At 37.6% G+C, this 12,084-nt stretch overlaps 1 protein-coding gene across 7 annotated transcripts in view; it reads left to right on the top strand.

The window, feature by feature from the left end:
* The window catches only part of PPFIA1 (PPFI scaffold protein A1), a 51,937-nt gene that overhangs the window by 21,768 nt on the left and 18,085 nt on the right, over nt 1-12,084 (top strand). For 6 of the 7 annotated variants that reach the window (XM_088057223.1, XM_005531780.3, XM_088057222.1 and 3 more), the window contains exons 5-16: nt 439-513; nt 931-1,032; nt 1,562-1,783; nt 2,481-2,627; nt 3,152-3,286; nt 4,368-4,451; nt 4,952-5,083; nt 6,424-6,486; nt 7,487-7,566; nt 7,805-7,937; nt 8,708-8,931; nt 9,089-9,320. In XM_088057223.1, the coding sequence (XP_087913349.1) occupies nt 439-513; nt 931-1,032; nt 1,562-1,783; nt 2,481-2,627; nt 3,152-3,286; nt 4,368-4,451; nt 4,952-5,083; nt 6,424-6,486; nt 7,487-7,566; nt 7,805-7,937; nt 8,708-8,931; nt 9,089-9,320 (1,629 nt within the window). The remainder of the gene's footprint in view (nt 1-438; nt 514-930; nt 1,033-1,561; nt 1,784-2,480; nt 2,628-3,151; nt 3,287-4,367; nt 4,452-4,951; nt 5,084-6,423; nt 6,487-7,486; nt 7,567-7,804; nt 7,938-8,707; nt 8,932-9,088; nt 9,321-12,084) is intronic. The other variant, XM_088057221.1, reaches the window with a different exon arrangement.

Genomic DNA, 12,084 nt, shown 5'->3' with positions numbered 1-12,084 from the left:
GCATATGCAACTCCTAAAGTTCATTGTGAATCTTGTTGCCAGCTTGCAGTTTACCTGACTTTGTGACCCTTTTACATAAAATCTGGCAAATGATTTTAAATGGAATTTTACCTATTCTTCTGTGTTGTAAATGAGCAAAAGCAAACACAGTCTGTGCCTTGCAGAAGGACAAGCAAATTCTGGGTATGTTTAATTCTTTAATGCTTAAACGTACAGATTGTGATGCTTATGACAAAAAAGGAAAAGCTAGATTATAAGATACACATTACTTGTCTATTTTTTTGGTAGTGTGTGTTGTAAATAGTACTGACTCCAGATTAAGGAGGTTTCTAAGTGTAATGGAAGTGTAATTTTGTTATCTCTAAAGGCATGGCAGCAATTGAAATTGATTTGTTTTTGATTTGCATGATTTCAAATAATTTGAAATTACTGTTTCAGGTAAGGGAGAGATTACGAGTAGCACTTGAAAGATGTAGCTTATTGGAAGAAGAACTAGGTACTACACATAAAGAGGTAAGTTTCTGTCTTAAAAGAAGGCTTCATGTGTGGGTGTTTCAGCCAATATTTGTACAGACTAATTAATTAATTCCACTTTCACGTCTTCCTTTTGATTTCTTGCCAAATTGAATAATTGTTAATTTTTAACTTGGCTGCTTTGAAAGAGCAGGAGAAGAAAAAAACAAACCTCCACCTCCTGACACCCTCTCTGCCCCTCCAAAATCCAACCAAACCAAAAAAACAGTTCCTGTGCCTTTAAAATAAGGGTTTACAGTGGCATAAGGTATTTGAGTGGCTGTGCCAGATTTTATTAATACATACCTGGCAGTAGAATCAGTAATTGTTTTGCTCCTTTGTTCTTGCAGCTGTTCCTTGTATTATTAGTGAGAAAGGAATTGACTTGAAACATGTGTCTGTAAACTTTTCTTTTAGTTAATGATTCTGAAAGAGCAAAATAATCAGAAGAAAACACTTCCAGATGGGATGCTGGATATAAATCATGAACAAGAAAATACACCAACTACAAATGGGAAGGTACAGCTATTTACTTTGCTTAGCTGACATCTGGTTTTTAATCATTAACTATAACATTTTAATTTTAAACCATAATAAAATATTTTTGAGTGATTGTTGCCCTGAAAACTCAGCTTCTGAGCTTGCTGACATAGTTTTCGAAAGACTTTCCCAGGACAGTAACTGTAAACATAGATATGTGTACATTCTTTCTATTACACATCTTGTGATGGGCATCTCTCATGGCCAGTGCAGTGAGAAGTGTTATCCTGACCATCCAATCCCTGGCCCTGGTCAGAAACCTATAAATCCTGGGAGGAAAAATAAACTCTCTCTTCCTTTCACTACACCTCAAGCTGTGTCCGTGTGATCTATTTGTATCCAGTGGCAACAAGTGATCATCTAACTAAAAAGTCTTAGTTATCAAAATTTCAGCTTTTGCAGTCTATCCAATAATAAAATTATCTTTGGGGAGGGATGTTTACAGGTGAATAACAATTTGGTTTTTATTTGCATCATGCTAATACGCATTTTTTTCCCTATTTAATAGAGATCCTCTGATGGTTCATTATGCCATGATGAAAACCTTGCTAAAGTGATTGAACTCCAAGACATCATAGATAAGCAAAACAAAGAGCAGACACAAATGAAAGAACGCCTCACTGCTTTGTCCAGCAGAGTAACAGAGCTGGAAGAAGATCTAGACACAGCAAGGAAAGACTTAATAAAATCTGAAGAAATGAACACAAAGTTACAGAGGGATGTACGAGAGGTGAGGAAGGAACTGTCAGGATTTGGGAAGTCAAAAATGCCATTACTTTATGAAATTTTAGTCTTACTCGTGCTCAGTTGAATCTTTGTTTTTGGAAGTCTTTGGTTTGATAGATGAGAAGAAAATGTTTTTTTAGGACATGATGGGCATCTGTTTTTATTTAAAAGACCAGTCACTTAAGAAAATTTGTCTTTAAGATAAATCTTTGATTAACTAGATATTTCATTAATAGACTGGAGATTTAGCATTGCCAACTTCAGCTTATTCTGGAAGGGATGCTTGATCTTGTCATACATGCTCAGCTCATTACTTATGCTTCCTGTTTTAAAAGATGCACTTGGTTGAGGAATCCCTTTAATTTCAGTGGTGTGGTTGAGAGTTCCTGTCACTGTTGAATCCCTAATCTCTAGGGTCCCACATATCCTTATTAGATGGAAAGGGAGCTTAGTTAAATCCCAGAACACTCTCTGACCATCCCCAGTAAGCCAATATTTGCTGTGTGTGCACTATTGGAAAGTAGCAGATCTGTGGTATAAGGTAATAAAGGCCAGTGGTTTTTAATCATTCACTGTTTTAAAAAGCCATTTCTTTCTACTTCATTTTCTACAGAGAAAAATAACCTAATTTTAAAAAATTTTTCTTTGATCACTGAATAATTATTTCTCACATTCTGGCTTCTGTCCTGTGTCTTGCACAGACTCTGGCCCAGAAGGAGGACATGGAGGAGAGAATCACCACTCTGGAGAAACGCTACCTCGCTGCACAACGTGAAGCTACATCCGTGCATGACCTCAATGATAAACTTGAAAATGAAATTGCCACTAAAGACTCCATGCACCGACAGGTTGTGGTTTCAAATGAGATGAAGTACATTTTGCTCAGCATAAAGCTAATAGAGATAATTAATGTTCATGCTGTGCTGAAGCACTTTTAGGAAGATAAATATCAGCTGTAATGTGCTGTTATTAGTGATTGTTTTTCAGGAGCTGGAGTTGATCATTGTAGAGATTTTTACCCAGGGAATAAAAATGAGACATCTTTACTGGGAAGGGGAAATGATTTTGAGAAATTTAGTGCACTTCATCTTGGGGCAGCAGGGATGTTATCCCTATTGTGGATTTTTAAGTTGCTGTATGTGTATCCAAGCAGCTTTAGTTTTGTGGGTGAGAATTACTCATTCTGAGCTAGACTTTTAAGATTTGCATAGTGTGTAGTGATTTTTAAGGCTATTGCCTTAGTGAGAAGGTTTGACAGGTGCTTGACATGAAATAGTCCAACTTAATAAGCCAGAAATGGTTGTTTAGCCAACCACTTTCTAACCAATCACTTCTTTAACCCTCAACACTTGCTGGTCATAACCCTGTGCAGAGTGAAGATAAGAACAGGCAACTGCAAGAGCGACTGGAACTGGCTGAGCAAAAGCTGCAGCAGACCCTGAGAAAAGCTGAGACTTTGCCAGAGGTGGAGGCTGAGCTGGCACAGAGAGTTGCAGCACTAACAAAGGTGAGGTGGTGGCACAGTGTCCTCCAGACTCCCTCCTCCATTGGTGTCCCACTGCAGGAAATTTGTTCCTAGTGTTGGTTTGCTTACATTTGTTTTTCTACAAATAATTCAGAAAATGTTTATTTCCTACTTTTTTTCCATTCATCTTTTTGGAGACACCTTTTTTTTTTTTTTTTTTTAAATCTCTTTTTTTAGTTTCTGCTCTTTGGAACTCAAACGAGTTTTCTGCTAACTCTTCTACATCATAAAAGTATCTCTCTGAATTATTATTTTGGTGCTTTTTATTAAAATTATTCAATAATAGGCATAAAGTCTTCTAAACATGAACTTCCGAAAGGGAAACCTAAATTTCTTCCACTGCTAGTTAAGTGAAGCAAGTGGGGAGTAAGGGAAGTTGTGGTACTACCAAATATCAAGATTTTTAGAGGGCTGCAAATGGTGTAATGAAATCTGAAGAATTATATTCAGTTAACTACAAACGAGCCTTTTCAAGGCATGTTTTCTTTCATGTGTGCATGTTTTCTTTCAAAGCCTTAGTTTCATTTCTTTCCCTGTTATCTTTCCTGTCCCTAACTGGCTCTGTAGTCTGAACTTTTGTCTCCTGGGAGCTCTGCTGCTAAAGATGCTAAAGTTTTGGAACTTGCCACCAAGCTTAGGAAGGTAGAATTTGTATCTTAGTCCTTGTCTCTGCTTGCTGCTTTCTGCTTTGCCATGATTACTAACATGGGGTCCCATTGTTCAGGCTAGTGAGGAGGAGCTGGAAGTGCACTCAGTCTCTAATTTTATTTATTTTTTGGTTTTGTTTCTGGGGGATATGAATGAACTTTGCTGTTGCAAGTTTGTTTGCAAATAGTAGTTGATTCATGGTACTTAGAAGTGAGAGGTTTCATCATTTTGCAACTTCCATCTGAACTTTTGCAAGGTCCTTTTGGTGACAGAAAAGCATCTGTTCTGCGTTGTCCTTTACCATAAATGGCAGTTGTGCGAAGCATGTTAGAAATATTCCTGTGCCTCGGTGTTTCTGTGCTTTTGAAGCCTAAAAAAACCCACCCAAATTCTAATTTTGCTCTCAAATTGACAGGCTGAGGAGAGACACGGCAATATCGAGGAGCGACTGAGACAGATGGAAGCACAGCTTGAAGAGAAGAATCAAGAACTGCAAAGGGTACTGCACTTCATTTTGACAAAGACAAAACGCTGAAAGAAAGAACCTAATCCTCTTTATTTCTCAGCTTTAAAATAAAACCAGAGTTTAGGCTGTCTGATAGTGAGTCACTGTGCTGTGGCTAACCTTAAATCTCAAGGAAAATGTGCTGAAAGTGTTCAGTGAAAGTCTGAAGAAACTTGCTGAATTAAATTACTATGGAAAAATTGGTTTCTGGGTTATAAATAATGGAATCAATTCTGAATTGTTCCTTTTAAAAATGTTTCTAATGTAGGCTTAGATTTTTAAACTTCTGATCTTGGATCACATATTAAAGACTGAAGTGTCCCTTAGATTGTCTTTACAGAACACTGGAGGCACATGCAGTGTTCCCCTGTGGAAAAATACTGCTATTAAAGAAAATGCATTTGGATTAAAGAAAGCTTGCTGCGTTCTTCACCTGGAAATTATTAAAGATATTGCAAATCTGAAATTTTTTCAGTAGTTTCTTTGTATCTCAGGCTAGACAGAGAGAGAAGATGAATGAAGAGCATAATAAACGTTTGTCAGAAACTGTTGATAAGCTCCTATCTGAATCCAATGAAAGGCTCCAACTTCATCTCAAGGAGAGGATGGCTGCCTTGGAAGATAAGGTAACAAGTCACATTCCAGTAATGAGTGTGTAATTCTGTAATGATTTGTGCCTTTTGCAATGTGTCTGTAACTTCAGCAAATAAACACAAAACCCTTATTAATAAGTAGTTGCTGCTAAGCCTCCTTTTTAGTGTGGATTTTGAAAATATGCTTCTAAAATAATTTTTGAGGTTGTCCTTGGCACTGCACTGTGGTGTTGAGTAGGCAGCTTTTAAGCTTTATCCTTTTTTCACTTGACTGGTGCAGATGGCATAAATAGTAATACAGGAAGCCTAAAGCACTGGAACTTTGAACCTTTCCAGTTGAGTTTCCTTTGTTTCCCACTGCTTTTGGCTGTACCAGTTCCCCTGAGTCATTGTGGGATTCCTGCAATTTGCTTTTCTTCTCAGGTCATTCATTTTGAGACTCGTCATATGAGTGTAGATGGGCTGTTCCTGCATTGTCAGTGCACATCTTGGAGCTTTCTCCTGCACTTGGTTCATCTCTCCTAACACACCTTTTACTCCTTTCTTCCCTTCTGCTTGTGGATCTAGGTCCTTATCGATTATTCTTCCATGCACATCTTGAAGTTAGGTCCCTTACTGTGCATCCCGCAAAGCAATGTCTTCTGAAGTGGCACTTTGTTTGATGCTGACTTTGAATGGCTTGGTCTTGGATTAAAATATATTTGGTTTCTTTTACTAGAGGGTGAAATGACCATCTGGGGAAATGTTTGAGGAAAAGCAATAAAATGCTTTGGAACACATGGTGTTTCCAGACTCTTCCTGAATGTTTGCTTCCTCTTGCATTCAAGCATAATGCTTGAATAGGTGGTGTCTGAGGGTTGACCCTGACTCTCTCTTATCTTCCAAACCATAACTACATTTGCAAATAATGAGGAAAATCTACTTGTCCTTTACTGTAGTTAACAGCTTCTAGAACAATGTTCTTGTTGAGGCTTCCAGCTCATTCTTTCATGCTAAGTTGGGAAGAAACATGCAGGTAACATTTTGAGACTTTGTTCTGATCATGTGGTCTTTCTTGAATTACTTTGAATTATTGCATAATTTTCCCTTTTTTTACTAGTTAGACTGTCAAATGGAGCTTTAAAAGGCTGCTGCTGCTATTAAAGATTTATGGAACTAGTACTATTACTAAATTCATTAGTTAGAGGGCTGTATACCTGGAAGGATAAATCTTCAACTATAATCAAAGTGAAATGATGGAAGCAATCAAAGATCTATAATTTAAGATGTATTTGTGTAATGTTGACTGCATTTTTTTTTGATACTCATTATGGTTATGGTTTTAAAAGTGTAAAACTAATGAGTGACTTAAGTTGTGATGCCTTTAATTTCAGAATTCACTTCTTCGAGAAATTGAAAATGCAAAGAAACAAATAGAAGAACTTCAGCATGAAAAGGTAGACTGCATTTCTGAAACGTTATCTTGGGACTTAGTTGCTGCATTGCTACATAGCAGGAACAGATTTTAATTCCCCATAAAACTTAACATTTCCTGCTCTGTTTAAGAGAAAGGAGCTGTTATTGCTTATTTTATGGTATTGTGTGCCACAGTTTTAGGAGTATTTTAGAGGTAATTCATAACCTTTTAGTCCAAGACTTAACACTCTTTTGAATATGTGAAGTGCCTGGATGGGTTGGCAATTGGCCAAAGTTTGGAGACATGTAGAATTTTCATACTGTTGTACCTGTGACCTTGAACACCAAAACCAAATGAGAAATACTTTTAATGTTGGGCATTTTTCCATAAGGTTTTCTCAAAGCATTGAATATCACAAAATGCTTCTGCAACTGCTAACATTTTTTTTAAGTTTTAAGGACTGGGGAGCGGAGGGAGGAATATTTATTAGATTTGGCTGCTCCTTTGCAATAGCAGCTGCCTGGTGTTCTGCTTGTCCTGGAAATGAAAAGGTCCCTCCTTACAGATGTTCATTATCAGCCACTTTTTATTTTATTTAGGCTTTTGTTGTTTTCTTATTTATTGTATTTCTCTGCTGTTAAATTCAGAGTTTCTAGAGCATGTAAAAATGTCCATGTTAAAAGCAAATGCTTTTAGATCCTTTTATGCAGAGAGCTTGAACAAACCTTCTTGTTCCTTATCATCAGTTAATTATAATAAACTTAGTAGCATGTGAACTAATAGCTGTTTTAAAAATACATGTTATTACGAGAGTGAGGGTGGAGATGCAACAGAATTATTCTGGGATGCCCTTTGGTGACAGTGCTATACTGCGTGTAGCAAAAACAATATTTAAATAGTTAAAGGGTATAGCTTAAGATCTGTTATTTCCAAGTTTCAGAGAAATGAGGTTAAAAAACCTAAATGTTAGTTTATAAATTTGTATTTTATATTATTTTTTTAAAAAAGTATATTATATGTTTTTTCTATTGTTTTTCTAGGATCAACTTGTATTAAATGTTGATGCATTAAGGGCTGAAAACGACCAAGTGAGGCTCAGAGCCACATCACTTCATCATAGGTACCAGCAGTAGTTTCATTTTTTCCTATTTCCTTTAAAGTCAGTACACTAAATATAATTTTGTATATTAGAAACAAAAATACTTTAGTCATAGCTATAATATTCATTTTTATACATCATATAAAATAATTTTTATGCTGCTTAAAAACAACTGGCAGTGGTGGGACAGGAGGAATCCTTTGGTTGACTTTGTTTCTTTCTCCCTGTGTAAGGATGAAATGTTTGTTTTGTGTTGCAGCAGACAAGATTTCAGATTCCCTGTGCCACCCTCCTCTGTGGGGGACACTCACACAGACTCCTACAGCACCTCCTCTGTGCTGAGGCGGCCCCAGAAGGGGCGTCTGGCTGCTCTCAGGGACGAGCCTTCAAAGGTAAGCAGGGAAAATACAAATAACACTGTGACAGCAAAACAGAGGGATTTGTTCAGTACATGAAGCAAATCACATGCAGGAGGTTTTAGAATTGGGAGGACCTGGTAACAAACTCCTGGATTTTATAGATCATGTGTTACCAAGTCATGAACAGCTGCTGGTCCTTTTAATTGTTACCAAATAGTTGCAAGATGATGGTTTGGAACTCCAAATTTGTTTTGTTTGGGTTTATTTTTAGGTTTTGGGTGGGTTTTTTTGTTTGTTTGTTTTTTCATTTTTTTTGTTGTTGTTGTTCTGTTTTTGAATTACTTATTAATGTAATCTTTTTTTTAAAAAAAAGCCTGTAAAGTGCAACTTGAAGCAGTCCTAATTTTGTGTCTGTGCTCTAATCTAACATGTTGCTGTTCTGCAATCAATTTCCCTTTCCTTTCAGGACACATGAGTACTCATTACATAAAACTGATTCCATAGTTCCCATGGAATTGATAGCAAAATTCTACTGTAATTAAAAACATGTATAGTCAAAATATGTGGTGTTATAATTGATTCAATGAGCCTGTTCTGCATCTTGCAGTTAAATGAAATTTAAGGTTTCCTACACTACAGCTTTTTTTTTTTTTTTTACATTTCTCTAAACATTGCTGTCTTAATGGATGTGTTCAGCATGTAAGAGGACTTATACAAATTACTTTGAACATCTTGATAGGCAGTAGAGATGCCATGTTTTTCCCATTTGAGCTTGGATTTTTTAATTTAATGGATACTTGTAGGTTCAGACCCTGAATGAGCAGGATTGGGAGCGGGCCCAGCAAGCCAGTGTTTTGGCAAATGTGGCACAAGCCTTTGAGAGTGATGTGGACGTGTCTGACGTGGAGGATGACAGGGAGACCATTTTCAGCTCAGTTGATCTGCTGTCACCAAGTGGTCAGGCTGATGCTCAGACTTTGGCCATAATGCTGCAGGAACAGTTGGATGCAATCAACAAAGAGATCAGGTACGGCCTGTCTGCCGTGGAGATTTTGATAAAAATATGTTGGAAAATGGTAATTTTTCCATGTTTTTCACCTAAGTGCTGCTTCTTTCAATGGCTCATTTTGTTTGCATGGTCCTTGTTGGAATGTCACGTTCCTCTGATCCTCTTTTTCCCTCAGACTGATCCAGGAGGAGAAGGAGAACACGGAGCAGCGCGCGGAGGAGATTGAGAGCCGTGTGGGCAGCGGCAGCCTGGAGGCGCACGGCCGGTTCCGCTCGCTGGGCTCCATCCCCCCCGCCTACGGTGGGGCCCTGGCCGGCTCCTCCCCGCCCGGCAGCGGCCGCTCCACACCCCGGCGCATCCCACACAGCCCGGCCAGGGAAGTGGACAGGCTGGGCATCATGACATTGGTGGGTATCCACTGCCTGCAGTTTCCTTGGGAGAGCGTTCCTTTTCTCTAGGAAATGGGTTGCCCCTTCCTCTCCTGCTTACTCAGCTGTATTTTTCCTTTCTCTAGGTTTTTCTACTGCTTCCTTTCAACTTCTATAAAAAGTGTAAGATACATAATGATTAGGAAAAACGTTCAGAGCTCAAGTCTATTATTTGGTCAACATCTCATGCCTAAGTATTTATTCCTTCTGTTGTTATGGTCTTTCTTCAGACTCCTCTTTCTAGAAGAAATAATGTTTTCTTTTCAACCACTTTCTCCTTCTGCTTTAAACTTTATTTTTAGCAGTCCACTATTCCACTAAACGCTCAGCTAAAAAGTTACTTGCATATTAATCTTGAAGACTGGGACAGTATCACTGCTGTTTGAATATTAATGAGTACTAGTGTTCTGTTTTAGGCATTTAAAGCCTGATAGGTAAAAGAAGTATCTGTTAGACCTAGTAGGTGATAAAGTAGTTTAGTCTTAGGAATTCAGTGAGTAGAGAATTCCTTCTTTTGACATTCCTATTACTGCTGAGGAAGATTAATCCTTCTATGAGCTGTTTTATGCATACAAAACATATCTGTAAAATTAAGATACAAATTTCCCCCTTTCTTATTTTTACATAAATTTAAGTAAAATGAACAGTTAAAACCAAGTATTTCAGCTAAGTAATTTTGCTGTTTTTTTAAAATTAATGTGTACATATACCAAAAAGTCTATTATTTTCATAAAAGGGAATAATTTTGCCTTCTTTGAATTAAAATAAAAATCATTGTACTAGCTCTAGCTATATATCCAGGGTCAAGCAGTCGTCTTCTAAAACAGAGCTATCAAAATTCAGATTATGGAGTGTTCTATCTTCTATTTCACAATAATTAGTTAAGCTAAAGATGCATGCAGAAAACTGTATACAAATTTAAGTAGCTCTTTCCCCCAAAACTAGATCAGGGGAACATGTCTTGTCGGAAATCCGATGTATCTGGAAAAATGTGAACTGTAATTAAGTTCACTTCAGATCATAATAGTGCATTTAGATCCTAACAGAGGTCACTTGATGTGGTGTTTGCAGTTGTTTGATGGGTTTTGTACCTGGCAACTGATTCATGAAAGCTTGAAATCAAGAATTAGAGAACAGGAGCTTTCTAGAAACTTTAGGAAGAGCTGTCATGAATTATTAGACTGAGTTCTGCTGTGTCTTCCAATGTTTTAATAGAGAGTTGCATTAGTTTTTGATCATGTAGGCAAATTAGCTTAATGCCAGTGGTTATGCAGCTCAGTCAGATGAAATCCCCTCATGATTAAAAAGCATCAGCATGATAAATGGTGAAGCCTACAGCTCTCTTGAGCAGTCCTTGTGGGCAGTTCATTCCATGTGGTGAACAATTTTCATTTTTATGCTCATCAGATTTAATGGATGAAAGATCCAGTAATGGTAAAATGAGTCTGCAGTGCTTTGTCAAGAACTTGAGCAGGGACTAGATCATCTTTAAAGGTCCCTTCTATAATTCACTGAACTTATGATTCATTCATGTAGTACTCTACAGTCAGATTGAACAAAACCTTCCATATTAATGCTGCAAAATTTACATGTATTCTAAATCAAAAACTATTAAAAGTTATCCTTTGTGGGAGGGAAACTACATCTCTCCCCCCTGTCCCACTTCAAAGGGGACCAACTTTATTTTTGGCTATAGCCATTTTAAATAATGAGAGCTATTAAACAAATTATCTAAATTTAACTTTTGTCAGCATCAGTCTGAATAAGCTGTCTGTGTAAGTCTTGCTCTCTTCAATGGCAGAGGTGAGCACTCCCTGGAGAGTGAGGTACAGTGGAGGAAGGATAAAATAAAAGCGGTTGTGAATTCCTGCTCAAACATTCCAGTACTTGAAAGCTGTAAAAAGAACAGAATCCTGTTACTGTATAGAAATGAGCTATTGTTGGCAGTCTGACATTACTTAAGTCTTGGCTGCTTTTTGTGCAGTGTAGGAAACAGCTGCAGGAATCCCTGGGTTGTGAGGAGGGAGGAGTGCAGATTATTTATTAAGGCTGCTGTGGCTGAACTGGAGGTTCAAGGCAGGTCCTCACCTTTTCAAAGCGACACCTTGCACCCCCACGCACTTTATTGGGTTTTTTTTTGATGCACATATTTTGTGCTAATTTGCCAATGGTCCCAGTACACTCAAACATCTCTGGTACTTTGGTAGATAACCAACTCTAAGTGTTTATTTTTTTGTTTCCTTTTTCTCACTTCAGGGATGCATTTAAGTAATCTGTGATTTAAGAAGTATTTCATACCCAGTAACTCTCTGTGCCATTGTTGTAATTGTTGTTTATATTCTCCCTAAGATATTTTGTCTGTACTAGTTGTCTCAGGTCTGTGCTACAGTTTACAATAAATACAGCTTTTCCAAATTTCTTTTCTTTGCATGCATCTGTCAGCCTAGTGATTTAAGGAAACACCGTAGAAAGGTAAAAATCTTTAGTTTATTTCATGGTGTGCCCCTTCATCTCCCTCCCTGTCCCCAAACTCATTAGTGGATAACAGGAGCATAAAGCATTAGCAGGGTAGCTCTGTAATAAGATTATGGTTTATCATTTTAGCCTAAGTGTGGGTTTGTTTTGTGGATTTTTGTGTTTGTTTGCCTGTTTTTGCTGGTGTGGAGGACTGTTGTGCTGCTTTCTGTTTGCAACCACTGCTTTGCAGTCTTCGTGCTTCAGTATTAATTTTAAAAGCTGTCAG

This window comes from Pseudopodoces humilis, chromosome 7 (assembly GCF_049639895.1).
Source record: "Pseudopodoces humilis isolate 2021_Gansu_Grassland_sample_001 chromosome 7, ASM4963989v1, whole genome shotgun sequence".
Taxonomy (NCBI): domain Eukaryota; kingdom Metazoa; phylum Chordata; class Aves; order Passeriformes; family Paridae; genus Pseudopodoces; species Pseudopodoces humilis.
Note: the sequence above shows the minus strand (reverse complement) of the source record. Positions and strands in the feature narration are given on the sequence as shown.